This window comes from Sciurus carolinensis, chromosome 4 (genome assembly GCF_902686445.1).
Source record: "Sciurus carolinensis chromosome 4, mSciCar1.2, whole genome shotgun sequence".
NCBI classification, from domain to species: domain Eukaryota; kingdom Metazoa; phylum Chordata; class Mammalia; order Rodentia; family Sciuridae; genus Sciurus; species Sciurus carolinensis.
Genome location: NC_062216.1, coordinates 60,012,136 through 60,030,262, shown reverse-complemented (window position 1 = coordinate 60,030,262; position 18,127 = coordinate 60,012,136). Strand labels below are relative to the sequence as shown.

The following is an 18,127-nucleotide window of genomic DNA, read 5'->3' as shown; positions in this document are numbered from 1 at the left end:
ACAAAATAATTTTCACCCATCCAGCCCTCATGTATGTCCCCACTTTTGAAGTTTGCAGAAGCAGTTTCTCAGCTTTTTCTAAAGGTAGAATGTCAGTTTATTAGTGAAGAAGTGAAACTAAAGTCTTGCCTTTTTGTTTTGTTTTGTTGGTGGAGCTGGATATGGAACCAATGCCTGGCAAGCATTCTACCACTAAGCTGCACCCTCACCCCAGCCTTAACCATTTTAAAATTAAATTTTAAAAAGAGTAAATCAGAGAAGACAGGAAAAAATCAGGGCTTTGCCCTTCCTGGCCATTATACGGACACTCTTATTTCTTAACCAATTCATCACAGATGAAGGAGCCCTGCTCTGCCTCCTGGGTCCCATGGACAAAGAACAGTGGGGTGATACCTCTGCTTCTTTCATATGTATGCTAAAAACTGATCGTGATGCCAAGGTCAAGAAGGGAGGCTACAGCAGCCTTAGCTCACAGATAAAAACTCATAAAAATTAATTACCTGTCCAGTGGCTATGAGGGAGGGGAGGCAACAGACACAAGCAATTAACATACAAGCACTCACATTCCACGTCCTCATTTGACTTTTGCGGCTCAAAAATCCATGACACCAACTCTGTCTCCCGGCGCAGTGTTGCATCGCAATGCACCAGCTGCTTTGCTTTCTAATTGTGGCTTGCACACAACTGCTAGCCTAGGGTAGGAGTTATGCTGTATGGGATAACCCTTCCAACTTTGCATCCACCTTTTCTTCCACCCAAGCATCTCCTCCTTCTGGTTTTCTTTTATTTATTTATTGTTCCTCCCTTAGTATCAGGCATGCTGTGCCAGGGACTTCAGAAGGCTCCCTAACTTTTTAACCTTGTTTTCCTCTTCTACTCGACTTCCTCACTCCCTCTGTCATTCTGTCAGTCTGTCTGTCCTCTCGTTTGTTTTTCCTTTCCACTTCCAACCCCTTCAGTTTGTTTTTGTATAATCTATGCAGCATTCTAGTCTTTTACCCACTGACTTCTATTCTCCTTCTCCTCCTGTTAATAATCAGTGCTCTATTAATTTTTTTTGACAATGTTCTTGACCTGAAATTTGATTATCATGGACTCGGCTTGTAGGAAATGTTTTGTTTAATGATAAGGTCCACTGTGTCCTAGAAATTAAAATTCACTTTTTCATCTCAAGAAAACTTCCTATGAGTTGCCCTCTCTCCAAAGATTAAAAGTTATCATTGCTGAGACTGGGAATGTATAATGGAAATATTCTTTAAGGGTCCTTTGCTGATGTTCTGATAAGCCTGTGTCATTTGTACAATAGTCCTCAGATCTTGACCACCTTATAAGTATAATGGCAAGTAAAGAGTTACTTACTATATACCAGCTGAGTTCTCTTCTGAGTGAACTTGTGAAGATCTTCCAATAAATGTAATTAGACTGTTGAAAGCTCAGCTCCTAAGGGATCAAGGTCCCCATTAAGTCAGCAAATCTTGTTAAGAACCTGACCTACCTTAGTATAATCAAGTTATCCCCCAAAGAAACTAATTTGCAAATAGAAAAATTTCCATGAATTAGAGAATAAATTGCACATGAAGTAGTACCTTTAGTTCAAAGTTCTAAGCATCATACTTCCTTAGTAGAATATCCATTAGCTAATTTGCCAAGTTGGCCAATGTAGGAAGATGTACTCTATTCCAAATTATACATCATTTATGCTAGTGACTGGTTTCTTTGTAAAATAGACTAGTTCTCTAAGTTCAATTTATGAAGCGATAGGCATTGTCCTCTAAAGAACAAAACTTTATTTTGGTCCAGGACTACCCTACCCATCATACTGAATTTTCTCGGATACAGTGACCACTACTTGAATATAGTGCTACTCCATATTATGCTTCCTATATTTTACATTTTACTATTAAATCAAAGAAATCTTATATCAATGTACTTGCTAACTACAAGCCAAGTTCATGTTTGCAAATATCTTTGAATTTAATTTTTTTTAAGTTAGAAATGACTCTTTGTAAAGACCACAGGATATGAATGATGACATAAATAGCTGGGAAATTCAAACGGGTTGGAGGTGAGGGTGGAGAGGGGAGAGAGGTGAAAAGGAGTGTCTCGGGGCTGCCAATCTTAGCTCCTTTTATTGGTGTTTATTCCTGTTGTCTTTGCAGGAGTTTTTTTTTTAATTTTTGCAAGAGATTTAAAAATATCTATCGTGTTTTAACCAAATCGCTACATTATAATTAATGTTTATGATTTTCCATTTTAATATATAGAAATGTATGTATATAATATGTTTGTATATATATATATTTAGCTTGTTATTTGGTATGATTTTAGAGTATATTATTTTATTGTCAGTGACCTCAGCTGGCTTTGTTATTTATGCTCAAAGTGTAGCACAGAGCATGTTGTTTCTTAGATATGTCTGTAAATGCAAGGAATTGTATTTATTTTCTTGTGAATATGGACAATGTCATGCAGCATGCCAGCTGTTCAGTTGTAGTAAGTCCTGGCAATTACAAGTGACCTTGGTGACATCTGCTCTCACCCCTTTCCAGAAGCGGAGGAGCTCTACCAGAAGAGAGTGCTGACCATAAGTGGCATCTGCATCGCCCTGCTGGTGGTCGGCATCATGTGTGTGGTGGCCTACTGCAAAACCAAGTAAACCTTCATCCTCCACACCTTTCTCTCTCCTTAGTGCACAGACAGCTTAGGGGCCAGGGCTTGGCAGACACCATGCTTCACACCTTAATCTTGGAGAGAAAGAGGGCTGAAGCACTTTCCCCCTTACTTTTCCCTTTACTAATGCATTTTGAGGTCCTTTCCTAATCACATATATTGGAAAATTTTGCAATTTTGTGTGAAAGAACTCAGGAGGTTACTAATATGTGACCATAATCTTGTGACTAGATGAACATTTGGAAGGACAGGGTTGTATAGAAGCACAGGAGTGCATGTATTTAGGTGTGCATTCACACATGTGCACACAGGCATCACATACTAAAAGGAAAGTATAGGTGCCAAAGGTGCACTTGGCACATCATTGTACACACTTAGGAGATAAAGGAAACACTTGGTGGGTTTTTTAATGTGTTGATGGACCTATATTTTGTTTATTTATATGTGGTGCTGAGAATCAAACCCAGTGCCTCATACATGCTAGGCAAGTGCTCTACCACTAAGCTACAACCTCAGCCCACTTGGTTATCTTAAGTGCAGTTTTCTAAAAGAGTGAAAATGTTTCAGTTCTGCTTACTTGAGTTGCCAGTATAAATGCTGCCAAAAGGTGAGGTATACAAAAGGAATCTCATGGGAATAAAATAAGCAAAGTTTGCTTAGAAAGAACTTCAGGGAAAACTTTAAAAGAGATTGTGATCACTGGTTGACCCTATAAACTTGGTCCATCTTGACAAATATATTTATTGTCTGCCCTTCATTTTTCTCTCTTTAAGTCTGAAATTAACAAGAATCTTAAATTTTTTTTTCTCCTAACAAAATACACTCTTGCCAAAACTACTCATGGAAATATTTTTGTGATCTGAATATTGTGTTGAGGAAAAAAAAATATGCTTTTGTACCATAAAATTAAGGGCATCAATTGTGTTTTCTTAATACCCCGTGATTTAGCATATTACCAGAATTGAGTAAGTGATAGAGATAAGCCATCATGGAATTGACCTCATACGACTTATTAGATTCAGTCTTAATATTCACTACGTACTTACACAAAAAGCATTACAAGGGTAAGATCACATTACAATTTTGCCAAAAGCTAATTGCAAAATATGTCCACAGTCTCACTCCTATACGAGTGACATGCACACACACACACACTGTATATAATGTGCAGATTCAAATCTAAGTATATTTTCTGAAGGGATCGACAGGAAAAAACTAGAAGTAGAATCAGTCGTAAATTCTACAGCACAAATTGTTATCTAAGACAAATGACCATCTGTAAGATTTAAGCAAAGATGGATTGATTAAGAAAGTTGGGATTTTAGCCAAATACCAACATATTTGTTTTCTCCTCCTCCTTTCTGATCTGTCAGTAAAACAGTTAAGGTTCTATAAGAATCCCACACAGTTTTTTAAGCCTAATTGCTGAGCATGTGTAAGCCCACTTATTCCAAGATGGAATGGTATATAGTCCTGCCCTCTTTCTCACCACCAAGCCACTGCCTCAAATTATTCGTAGGTGTTAGTAGAATAAAGATTTGGCTGTACTAAGAAATGTAAATAATAGAAAAAATAAATGCTCCCTTTTTCATATCCAGGAAACAGAGGAAAAAGCTTCATGACCGGCTTCGGCAGAGTCTTCGATCTGAACGAAATAACATGGTGAACATAGCCAACGGGCCTCACCATCCTAATCCACCCCCTGAGAACGTGCAGCTGGTGAATGTATGTTGACTCTGGCCAGTGGGACAAACTACACATCTCTCTTTTGTTCAGGCATCTTGAAGTTTATTTTCTAAAGCTCTTAGGCTCTTAGCTGCCGCCATTAATCACCATGGCTTCCAGGAAATCAAGGTTTCACTAGGAGAAAATAATGGGAATGTTTTTTAAAGTGGATTTGGTTACTGTAAAACCAGCACATTTCCTCATATAAAGTGTTCCTTAAGGAGTTGAAATAATAATATCGGGTTTGTTCTGCAGGGAGGTCATACCAGGAAGAAGAAAACAAAACAAAGTAACAAAATTAATAAAACCAGAATCAGAAAGAATTTGTACTTTTTAATAATTTGGAAATGAAAACTATTCCAGTCTATAAAATTAGTACAGATAACTGAGCAGAGGACTTTGGAGAGATATTTATTAGGGGTACTTCACCATGCCTGATGATTCCGATTTCCAAGGGAAGAAATCAGGGCATGGAAAGGCATGAAAAGTGACTTGCAGTAGCAAAACTGTAGGAATGTGATGCTTGCTGATTCCCTGGCTCATTCTATGTGATACAAAGCATCCTTAAGCATTCAAATATTTTGTTTATACTTTACCAAGCATTTGGCCTTTAAATTTAACTAGATCACAGAATTTTCAACTCTGGAGGCTATTTATATATCATCGTCTTTCAAACCTCTTTTTTTTTTATAGATAAGAACCAGAGCTGTACTCAGTTTTCCTGGCTTTTGAAGTGTTGGTCTTTCTATTCCAGAAAAATACTTCTTGTTTTGTTTCATGTTGTTGTTTTTTTCCCCCCTGTTATATGTTTTTTTAATAGACCAATCCCAAAGATTGTATTGTAGTAACCATTTTTTTATCCTGTAGAAAAAAAAAAAAGGTGTATATTTAGTGAAGCAGATATGTCATAGACCCAAGTCTGGAAATGGTGGTTTCAAGATTTCCCATAGGTCTTGTAGCAGAGATCTGTAAGACACTGTTGGGGGAAGGATGCTAAAAGGTTAATGTGCTCTGTTGCTTTCCTCCCTCTAACAATGTTCATCAAAGTGTTCTGCAGAGCAAATAAGTGCATTCTCTACCAACATGACTATAATCTGTCATTATGTATGTTATATCGCCATGAGTGCCTAGATTCTATTATGACTCTAAATGGTGTGGCTTTAGGCTGTGACCTTTTATCAACCTTATTTATTATGAAAACAGGCCTAAAAGTAATAGCTGCTTCATAACTATTTACTATTCTTGCAAATAGTAAATAAAAGAAACTACATGAAACAGCCTAGTGGTACTCAGATTCATTGAGCTTATGTCACCTCCAAGAAGCAAGAGCAGAATGTCCATGGATCAGAAATAGGTCACTCTGTCTTTTCCTTAGATATATCCAACCAGATATAATTCTCAGGAAGATCCATATGGAATGGTCTTTCCATGAACAGAACCAGCACAATCCAAGTTGTACATTTTGGGGCTACCATGAAGAGATCAGGTTCTTTAGTCTCCATAGCCCGTCCGAATATAAAGTGTCCTTTATATTCCTTTTCCTGTTATTTAATTCAGTTTGTTAGAAATACTAATAGCATATAAAACACAATAAAATACATCTTCTCACTGATAGAGGGCAGTAATAGCTACTGTGGTTTGCTGATGAAAATAAAATAAAATGTACTTGCACTGAATATAAGACCCTCTGTATACTAAGTACTTTATCAAGATGTGTAATCTTGACAACTATTTTAAGTCTCTTCAAATTTTGTATTACCTTTGTTAGTCTTACCACTGACAAGTTAGAAATTTTAGCATTGGTAGGGCAATATTGACATGATGAAGTTGAAAAAGAAAAGCAGATCCAAATACTAAAATTAATTTTTTTCCAGCAACTTAAAATTTGAAGTAAGACAAGCTATACTTTTGTTTCATTCAAAAATATCTGCTAATCTTTTTTGACTTGAAACAACCCTGACAAAAAATAAGTATCAGAATTTGTTTTGAATTCTAGACATGTTATTGGGAATTAAATAAGAAGAAAAGTCTTTTTCTGATATAATGTAGTTAGTCATGATTTTAGAAACTATATTGTGTATAATTGATTAATTACACTATTTTTTTATCTAATCTAAAAGCCAGAATAGCCAAGAGAGGATTTGCCATACAGCACTGGTGAAATGGAAGTTATTATGAAGCATGTGTACAAAAACAGATTTGTGTGTGTGACGATTTTAGTATTTTGATTTACATGAATCTTCAAGTTGTGTCTCTGTGTCTACCCAGCAATATGTATCTAAAAATGTCATCTCTAGCGAGCATATTGTTGAGAGAGAAGCCGAAACATCTTTTTCCACCAGTCATTATACCTCGACAGCTCATCACTCCACAACTGTCACCCAGACTCCTAGTCACAGGTATGAAAATTTAAAAATTTCAAAACTTTTCTCTAAAAATGAATTTTTGCACATGAGCTTTTATAGTCCCTGCATTAAGAAAGGAGACACTTGGGAGGCAGTACAATGTACAGATGTTAGACATAAACAGGCTTTGGACATTGGCTGACTCTACACTTAATTGCTGTGTAAATATGAGCCTCAGGTTTTCCATTATTGAAAAAAAGTGGTGACCAGTGCAGTAGCTTGTGCCTATAACCCAGCACCTCATGAGGCTGAGGCAGGAGGATCACAAGTTCAAAGCCAGCCTCAACAATTTAGTGAGGTCCTAAGCAATTCAGTGAGACCCTGTCTCTAAATAAAATAAAAAAAGGTCTGGGGATGCAGCTCAGTGGTGAGTGCTCCTGAATTTAATCCCTGGTGCCAAAAAAAAAAAAAAATGTGGTGAATAATTATACCTATCTCATAGGGTTGATGTTCCCCATTCTAGAGATTGTATTTACTCAGGTGCTGCCACTCACTGAATTGCTACACAGAGAAGTCTAAGATTCTATATGATACTTAGAAACTGGATTCTATATAATACTTGGACTGCCTTGGAAAATGTTCATGAAGATGATGAACCCTAAATTCTCAAATGCCCTGGTGATACCAAACTGATTGCAGGCTACCAAGAGTAGCACTGGAATTTCAAATGTAACTCTTACAACAAAACATTTCTCTGACCTAAAGGACCCAAGACAGAAAGATTGTAAGAACATTTAATACATAATGGCATTTAATAAATATTTGTTGAATGAGTGAACAAATGAATAAACTGTGTTCACAGAGCCAATCTGAATCAAGACCCTCTCTACAGCTAGTTTCTTTATATCAATTTTTTTCTTAGGCAAGTAATGTTGTAGAAAGCTACTGATGTATCATTAATTTGAAATATTTGTCAGAGTAACTTCCTTTCATTTCCATTTCTGCATGTAATTTTTAAAAAATCTCATAGTTTCTCACATTTCCCTTCTAGCTGGAGCAACGGGCACACAGAAAGCATCATTTCAGAAAGCCATTCTGTAATCATGACGTCATCAGTAGAAAACAGTAGGCACAGCAGCCCAACTGGGGGCCCAAGAGGACGTCTTAATGGCACAGGAGGCCCTCGCGAGTGTAACAGCTTCCTCAGGCATGCCAGAGAAACCCCTGACTCCTACCGAGACTCTCCTCATAGCGAAAGGTAAAAGTGAAGGGCAAAGCTACTGCAGAGGAGAACCTCAGTAAGAGAATCACATGAAAATCCCGTGAGCACATGCTGTCTCACCTAAGGAGAGCTGCCTAACCAGAATAAGGGCAGCAGTTCCCTATTCTAAGAGTGCTCCTAGTTGAAGTCATCTTTTTGATGGAACTCACTTCTTCTGAGCTTCTCTCATTGTCCCAGTGTCTGGCAGGCAACAGACCCTTAAAGAGCTGAAGAGATTTGATGTGGAAGGTGCAGCAGACTTGGAGTTCCCAGAACTGGCCATAGTTCTCAAACCCATCCTAGGTTCAGTTTCCTCAGTCATAACATTAGAAAGATGAAATCGATGCCTGATGAGCACCCTTCTATTATTCTAATTTGACAGTTACCCAAACTCTCTTAATTTGGTGGGTCTCAAGTTGGCCTCATGTTTTCATGTGCTAACTCTGTCTTACTTTCCAGCCTCAGTTAAATCAAACAAGGGCTATGTCTTTGCTGACAGTAATGGGGGAACAGCTGCTTGTGTTCCACCATATAGTATCACTTTTATGAAGTTCCAAGAAGGAATGAATAAGAAAATTTCTTTTATGCTGCATCTGGCAGTCTTCACAGGTGGTTTTCAAAGCAGGTGCTACCTTCTATATGACCCAGAAGGTTTGGTCTTTGTTCTGGGGAGACTGAGTAAGGTTGGGGGAGTAACAGCAAAGGTAAAATAAAGAATGAAAGAAAATAAACTGAAGGAGGTGTTAAATAGGAATAGTGAATTCATATATACTCTTTATTCATTTTTCTCCTAAGTGGAAGAGAGTAATTCCCAAATGGTTTTAACCCATGAGTAAGCTACTACCTGTGTGTTTTCCAATCCACTGGGTTTTATTTTATATTATGGTCATCTCAGTCTAATCTCTGACATTTATAAAAGACTTACATAATGCCAAATCCATATTTATTTGGTAGTTACATGGGTGGAGATGATTTTGAAAGATTCCTTTGTGTTCTGGACTGGAAAATACAACAAAGGATGACCCATTGAGCTTGTAGGTCATATAGAGCCAGCTGATGACTTCTTTACCACCCTCCCCCCACCAAATGTCTTTCAGAACCATATGGAATTTATCAGATTCAAATTCTCCTTTCAAACCATCAATTAAAAAAAATAGGGTCTAAAACTGGCTTAAAACATTAGTCTTAAATTCATGTGATTTTACCTGTTTATTAATGAAATCTGTCCATCCTAATTTGGTCTCTTTTGAAACATGAAAAGGAGGTTGGGATGAACTCTTTTCTTCATCAATACCTGTGATATTGATCTTTGAAGGCTGACATGCATACTCCAGATACCATCAAAGGCTGCAAAATAGACCTGAACTTAATGACCATAGGGAGAAAAGATGAATTACTTGTACCTGTTGGTTTAATTTGGATTATTATTTCTCAGGAAACTTAATTTATGTACCCCCAAAATAAAGTTTGAAGACTCAAGTACCAAATATTTCAATCTCCAAGACACTTTCCCATTTTAGACACAGCTGGATCTCACATCCATATCACTATGAATCATGGAAAAGTAGGGAAGTTAATAGGTTTCCTGTTCCTGTTAGCTGGAGTTCAGAAAGTGGTGTCCTGTGTCATCACAGGTCATGACGAATTAGACTCTGTGACTGTCAAGGTGAAGAAAAGACTCATTTATAGTCCTATGCATTGGTAACATTTTATCAAAAGCTGAGAAATGTGACTCATTTCCCTCAGTGCTGGAAGTCAGGTCTTCTTATTCTGGGGAAATCAAGCATGGTATGGTAAAAAACAGGGCACTCAGGGTCCTGGCAATGATACACTGAGTACTGTCAGATGTGGCCTGATGACAGGTAACATGGTACAGCCAGCCGTAGAGTGGTCCCAGAAGATGGCCAGGTAGTTTCAAGTGATCTTTGCATGTACTCCTACTAGGAAGCCAAAGACTGATGGAATGGAGGGTTTGGGAAGAGAGGTAGTCTGGAGATTGGACATAGTCTCCATTGTGGTAACTATGAAACCAATGTAAGGTTCTTCCAGGCTTACCTTTGAATGTCATAGACCTTGGGATGGATAGTTGCAAACTGAATGTTAACTAATAGCATTTCATGGAAAAAAAATTGAAAGCACACAAATGTATGACACTGTTGTCAGGAATAAATCTAAGTTACTATGCTCTTTTTTTTTCATAAGACATAACCTTATAGCTGAGCTAAGGAGAAACAAGGCACACAGATCCAAATGCATGCAGATCCAGCTATCAGCAACTCATCTTAGATCTTCTTCCATTCCCCATTTGGGCTTCATTCTCTAAGACCCCCTTGGCATTTAGGAAGGTATAGTATTTAAGTAATACTTCTTTCCCTTCCAAATCCCTGAGGCTTGGTCCTTATAAACTGAGTAATTTCTGGGACCTAGTGTTCTCTTTTCTTGGCTCATGTGCTTTTGTTTAAACTCATGATGAGAATGAAAATCCCCAAAGCTTTGATGAGCTAGACAATTTAGCTGATCTTTGCATGTACTTCTGTGAGGAAACTCTTGGCTACATAATTGTTTTATTCCAAGGGTGCTGAATTTCTTAGTGTAAAAATTGAGAAGTATACAAATGAATATTGTTCTCTGATTGGATCCTATCATGAACTCTGTCCCCTTGCCCTCCCTGCTCTATGCCTCTCACTCTACCACACTTATGTGGGGTGTTCTGTGCTCACACAGGTATGTATCAGCCATGACCACCCCGGCTCGTATGTCACCTGTAGATTTCCACACGCCAAGCTCCCCCAAATCGCCCCCTTCGGAAATGTCTCCACCTGCATCCAGCATGACGGTGTCCATGCCCTCCATGGCAGTCAGCCCCTTCATAGAAGAAGAGAGACCTCTGCTTCTTGTGACTCCACCCAGGTTGCGGGAGAAGAAGTATGAACACCACCCTCAGCAATTCAACTCCTTTCATCACAACCCTGCGCATGAGAGTAACAGCCTTCCCCCCAGCCCCTTGAGGATAGTGGAGGACGAGGAGTATGAAACGACCCAAGAGTACGAGCCAGCTCAAGAGCCTGTTAAGAAACTCGCCAATAGCCGGCGGGCCAAAAGAACCAAGCCCAATGGCCACATTGCCAACAGGTTGGAAATGGACAGCAACACAAGCTCTGAGAACAGTAACTCAGAGAGTGAAACAGAAGATGAAAGAGTAGGTGAAGATACACCTTTCCTGGGCATACAGAACCCTCTGGCAGCCAGTCTCGAGGCAGCACCTGCCTTCCGTTTGGCTGACAGTAGGACTAACCCAGCAGGCCGCTTCTCAACGCAGGAAGAATTGCAGGCCAGGCTGTCTAGTGTAATTGCTAACCAAGACCCTATTGCTGTATAAAACCTAAATATACACATAGATTCACCTGTAAAACTTTATTTTATATAATAAAGTATTCCACCTTAAATTAAACAATTTATTTTATTTTAGCAGTTCTGCAAATAGAAAACAGGAAAAAAAACTTTTATAAATTAAATATATGTATGTAAAAATGTGTTATGTGCCATATGTAGCAATTTTTTACAGTATTTCAAAACGAGAAAGATATCAATGGTGCCTTTATGTTATGTTATGTCGAGAGCAAGTTTTGTACAGTTACAGTCATTGCTTTTCCACAGTATTTCAGCAAAACCCTCCCATATATTCAGTTTTTGCTGGCTTCTTGTGCATTGCATTATGATGTTGACTCGATGTATGATTTTCAAGACTTGCAACTGTCCCTCTGTTTGCTTGTAGTAGCACCCAATCAGTATGTCTTGTAATGGCACATTCATTCAAATACTCGTCTCTTTTGTATGAAGTTTTCTTTGCTTTCAGAAAACAAAATGAGTTCTGTCTACTCTGTCAGCCAAAGGTTTGCTTCATTGGGCTCTGAGAATAGTAGATCCAACAGCATGCTACTATTAAATACAGCAGGAAACTGCACTAAGTAATGTTAAATATTAGGAAGAAAGTAATACTGTGATTTTTAAAAAACTATATTATTAATCAGAAGACAGCTTGCTCTTGCTAAAAGGAGCTGCGGTTTACTTTATTTTAATTTATTTTCCTGGACAAAAAAGCAAGAGTTTTAGGCATAGCTTAGAGAATGGGTTCTGGCTTGCTATCAGGATAAATATAACACCTTAGAAGAGGACTCTATTTTACTTTCTCTCTGGGGGAATGTTCCAGCGCTCATCTATTTGAGCAACAAACGACAACCAATAAAGGTGCAATCATTTCTGACTTGTATTTTTCACTGATTTGGGAGCTACTGCGTGACTGTGTTTTCTCACTCCAGAAGAGGCAGATCTTAGTACAAAAAGCCCAGGTCAAACAGCACACTCAGAAGTGTGTCTGACATGCTTGTAGAGTGAAACATGCCTCTGTATAGTGGAGGCTTGTCATCATAGGAAAATGTTTCCATCATAGTGTTTGGAAGGAGTGAATGTATAGGAGACCCAGGTGGAGAGCAGTCATGTGACTTGGTTGACATTTTAAATTTGGTTGACCACTTCTTTCTCCCATTCTGTTTCTCTTGTTTTTCAACATCACATTGAGTAGATCATAACTATGCATGAACATATTTTTTGTCAGGAATGGCCAACGTGCATGCGATTTGTGATTAGTGAGAATCTTCCACAGTGCTGACTCACCAGGAAGTGTCAAGAGTGTTGGAAAGATTGCACCTTTACTTGAAGAAGTGATTCCCCACTGTGTAATGACCTCTCCATTTACAGCCTGTTTCACCCATGTCCCTCTCTCTTAATTTTTGCTTTATGTCACAAAAGCAGGACTAAGGTTGTTCTAAACCTTGCATGTTCTCTCGTGATTGTAAATCCAATGAAAGCCTATAGGTATTAATGTTTGAAATAACTGTCAATTCAGGAAATAAGAAAAAAAAATTTTTTAATGCAGAACCCACTTTATGCCCTGCCCGGTATCTATGAAATCAGGGCTGGAGCTTTACTTAGGTTCCAGGTGGCCTTCTAGGAGTCATGGGACAAAATGGGAAATATTGTAACAGGGGTTCACAAAGTCCATAAGAGTACTCAACTTCTTGTTTGCAGATGTACCGAATCTACTTCTTCTTTATGTATGTTACAAATAAAGGGAAGAAATGACATGCAAATAGGTCTTAGAGGAAAAATGTAGGCTAGGCATAAGTCAACATTGTTAGACTCCTACGTGTTTCTACAATCCACAGAGGTGCTTGTCTGCAGGTCCTTGAAGTTAGTCTTAGTATTTGGTATCCCAAGTTTTCTGCCATTGTTCACATGCCACTTTCTCTGTGCTCAACCCTGTCTCCATTTGCTTTTTAACCTACATGGAAAAGCCCCTGTTAGGCCATGCTCATTTCCCAGTTTTATAAAATGAGTTAGATCATGGCATGGGGAGAAAGTCCGTTTCAAGAGGCTGTCTAAACTATTTTAACATTGCCTTTGAAAGCCTTGACTCACTCCTCAACATTTCAATAAAGAAATTCCTACTGTTATTTTAAAACCTTACATATTCTGTTTCAAAGTCTTTGGGCATTGGGGAATTCAGATGTCCCTTTGCAAAAAATTTCAAGAACAAATAGAATCTTCTGATGAGAACAATGAATAACACATCTCTTCAGTTGGAGAATTGCTATAAATTTTTAAGTTGCAAATATATACGAAATGTTATTTCCAACCTACTTTTGTTACTTGCAGAGATGGCTCATATGAGGTGAGACCACCTTTACTCCATGGAACAAGATATCCCTTAATAAGAAAGGCCAGTTGGCTGCTCAGGGCTACCTGCTACAGCCACCCAATTTATGTTCACAGGGACATTTCCATGATGCTTCAGTGCCACGTCTCTCTCAACCATCCCTATGTATAAATTCAGGCAGTTCAGTGGCAGTTTAAAGGAATGTAAACCTATGGCCCCAGCATGTGGAAAGCTGTCTTGGATTTAAAGTAGTGCAAATGACCCAGAAGTTTGACATTCACTTTCTTTCCTGGGTCTGGAATCATATCCCACTGAGGGATGCAGTGGAGCATAGTATATGCAAAACTCCTTTTTTTTTTTTTTTTTCTCACTCAAGATTCATTTTCTGTCCTGTTTTCCCTTCTTTTCTTTTCTCCCAAAGAATGCCTGGTAGACAGCCTTCTGCTTTCTACAAAATGGTACTCTGTGTGGGTGACTGTGTCCCAAGCAGCAATATGCCATCTCTTCCTTGTTTCAGTGTGACTGTCTTGATGGAGGTAGAATTGATCTTGGTAACTTGCTCAGTAACAATTCCTTTTTTTTGTTTGTTTTTGGTTTTTTGGCCTGAGGTTGAAAGGTATATGGCTCACATTGGTGAAAATAAGGAAGGCATGGTCTTAGTTTTAGTCTGGCTACATTCCACCAGTCACAGAAATTTCTATCCACAAAGATCCATGAAACATTGCAGAGAAATGCAGACAAAAGGGAATGGCCACATATCACAAGTTCTATTATATATTCTTTTGTAAATACATATTGTACATTACTTGGATGTTTTCTTAAATCATTTACTGTCTTTATGAGTTAATGTCAGTTTTTTTACTCTCTCAACTTACTGTGTAACATTGTAAATAACATAATGTCCTTTATTATTTATATTTAAGCATCTAACATAGAGAATTGTTTTCATATAAGTTTAAGATAAATGTCAATATATATGTTTTTGTTTTTCTTTGCTTTAAAATTATGTACTTTTCCATTTTTTTAAAAAAAGAATAATTTATTGTTCAGGAGAAAGAATGTATATGTAATTGAAAATATTTGAAGAATGCACATTTGAAGGCCGCAAGGTACTGATAAACTAAAGAATTTATTATCCAAAATACTAAGCAATAAGTAATTGTGATTTATTTAAAGTTTTGTTCATTTCCCAAGAAAGTCATACTGCAATAAAAATATGCTACTCTGTGGAGACCTGGGCGTGTTGCTCAGCAGACTAATGTTTCAGTCTGTTAGACCAGCACCTTTTGTCTTACTTCAACAGTTGTACTAACTTAGGAATGAATGTATTCCATAGACCCCATGATCATCTTGTCCTGTCTTTTGCTTTTACCACACTGCCTGTTCTGGAATCATCTGCCTCCTTACTCTCTTTATCACTTTCTTTCTTGCTGAAGGGGCCACACAACTGAGCAATATGACATTTCTTTCCCTTCCCACATCCACCCCCCAACACACCATATACAATAACATCAGAGAGAAGCATTTTAGGCCATGACTGACTGCATTTCAGTTGTTAAGATGTCCTATAATGACAGCCAGAAACTTCTGTAGATTGATGTGAAAATGACAAGGTGCCAATTCCATCCAATCATAAAAGGTAGAGAAAAAAAAAAAGCTATCATGGTTCAAATGGTCCACTGGCCTAAAGTGCAGTCATGCTAAGCTAAGCTTCACTATAGGCTCAGTAAATTCACTTTCCATAAGGTCCACAATTGATCAATTCACAGTTTTTAAAAAGGTATAAGGCTTGAATGAGTTAATTCCCCTCATTCTACCAATGAAACAGGTCTAACTGATGCTCATCTTACTGCTCAGGGAGGAGTCCATGCATGAAATATATCGCCCATTGTAATAAGACTCACCATAGAAAAGAATATATTACTTTTCTTATTGAAATGATCTAAACAAAAGCCATATTTTAACAAACAGATATTTGCATGGTACTTTTTATATATTTCAAGAATTTTACTCATTATCTCAGATTTAAGAGATTTAGAAGGATATGGAGTAGAGTTCAGCAGTACTCTGGGGTATTCTGAGGTCTCCTTTGGAGAACAAACATAACCTGAGACTTCCCATCAAAGTTCACCTCCATCTACATACACATTTCCTCTTACCTAGTAATAGCTCCATTGGTATCACTTCCAAACAGTCTGGATATCTAAGAGGTTTAAATTGTAGGCCTTGACTATGCTGTTCTGAAGCCAACACATTAATTCACTTGTCCACCACTCATTTGGCCAACCAACCATGCAACAGATGAGAGAAAGCACAGAATATTTAAAAGTTAAAGATTGAGAATTCTTCTCAGTTCATTCTGAGGCTTTGTCTACCCCCAAAATTGAAAACTATAAGCAGCTATGTTAGAAATTCAGGTTAAAATTGTTAAGCAAAGTTATCATGATATTAGAGACAGAAGTATGTATGGAGGAGGGTGGTATGGAAAGAATGAAGATTCACATCTTGTCAAATTAAATAACTGGATAATAATTAAAATTCTCCCTTCATAATTGACTGTTGAATGTCAAACCCAGACCAGTTTTGTAAACTGGAAAATTATCTGTCTTTCCAACAAATCATTAGATTTCTTTGGTCTCTGTCCTCGTAATAAATGACCAAAGGATTTCATGTCAGGAATTGGGGTTAAGTGTACCAGGTCTGAATTCCAGAGACTTAAGATGCTGAAAAGAGTGGAAATTTTTGATGATTTGTAGAATCACTTTGCACTCTATCTCTAGCTTGTCCACTCTGAAACCAAAGTAATAAACTAAATTTATGGAAAATATTACACTAAAAGATTAATTTGCTCAGAAATAGAAATGTTTTCAGCTTATGAAATATAAAATCTTGCTTGTATGAGAAATCGCAAGATTTCCAACCTTTAAGGTTGTTGTTGCAGAGGGTGGTCACACCCTCCCTGAATATATCCTGAGTCTCCTGTTGACAATCTGGTACCACAATTGCTGGACCTTTCCATTAGATATTGATTTTGTACTTCAATTAAGATTAAAAACATTATCTAACATAGAAAAGAGATTTTGTAACAGGAAGTAACCTATCATGATATTCCTATCATTTTTAAACAGAAAAGAGGAAAAAGACTCCTAAGGTGGAGGCACAGAATGAGGTTATAGTTTCACCTAGCATCTTTTTTCTAACTCTTCTCTTTCAAATGGATTCATTAATAGAGAAGACATCTCTCCCCATCACAGAGTATGCCAAAAATCCTAAAGAATTACCTCCATAGTTTCAAACATCTTTAATGGCTTATGTATTGATTTGTTCATATACAAGAAATGAACTATTAAATATAAATAATATTTTATGATATTTTATGACTTAAAACATCATTTCTTTTTTATTCTCTTTAAGTCATGATAAATGATGAAAAATTAAGCTCAGAGAGGTAAAAAAAAATCTTTCTTGGAGCTACATATCTAGTGAATCACAGAGATACTTTTTCTGACCATAATTTATAGTTCTATTTAACTCTTCCCCCTATACAAAGCATGAATAGATCTTTCATTTTCAGCTTTCCTTCATAAACAGTATAAGTTGCATCTAAAATCATGTCTCTTTTGGGAAGAGCATTAGCCCTTCTAGCTTTGGTTTAGAGATATTCAGGAACCCAATTTGCTTAACTTAGTGACTTCATGCATCTTCCTCTAAATTTGGTTTTCTAAGGAAGTGAAGTATAGCTATGAGGACGAATTTATAATTTCAATATGTAGGTTGCATCATCTAATGAAAATAGAGGATCCTTGTGGTCAGAGTTCTATCCTTACCCCTTAGCAAATTTGTGAATTTGGGCAATTTCCTCCTCCAATTTATTTCCTGATCTGTGACTACAAGGCTGTGGTACACGGAGGATTAAATGTGAAGACACGTAAAGAAACTAGAAAACGTCTAACACAGTGAATATTCAACAGCCTTCCACTTACTCCTTCTCCTTCAGGTTCTTAAGCTTTGTCATTCAAGTTCCTTAGTTTAAAGTGAAATGCACTGCATTGCACAAACTGATCAAATAAACATATCATATCATTTCTCCAATCTAGTGCCAGTAAAAGAATTATTTTAATTACAACAGTATGTTGAGAAACATAATCACCAAATAGCATTTAAAGTGGTAGCTTAAATAAGTTCTTTGTGATTTTTTTATAATGTATGACAAACACAGTTTGCTTCTTATGTAGTCACACCACTTCATATGTCATTTCTTTCATTCTTAATGGTTTTTTCCATTAAGAATTCATTATAATTGCATAAATTTAGTAAAACATGTCTCTTTGTATGGTTTTCATAATACTACATTCAGACTTAATTGTAAGCATTTTAAAATGGTAAAAACTGCTTCCAACCCGATAGTAA

At 37.3% G+C, this 18,127-nt stretch overlaps 1 protein-coding gene across 1 annotated transcript in view; it reads left to right on the top strand.

The window, feature by feature from the left end:
- Nrg1 (neuregulin 1) overlaps window positions 1–14,948 on the top strand; it is a 1,005,384-nt gene extending 990,436 nt beyond the window's left edge. The window contains 5 exon segments of the mRNA XM_047549469.1: window positions 2,550–2,652; window positions 4,269–4,395; window positions 6,664–6,794; window positions 7,792–7,998; window positions 10,726–14,948. Coding sequence (XP_047405425.1) covers window positions 2,550–2,652; window positions 4,269–4,395; window positions 6,664–6,794; window positions 7,792–7,998; window positions 10,726–11,380 — 1,223 coding nt within the window. The 3' untranslated portion in view covers window positions 11,381–14,948.
- Window positions 14,949–18,127: the final 3,179 nt, after the last annotated feature.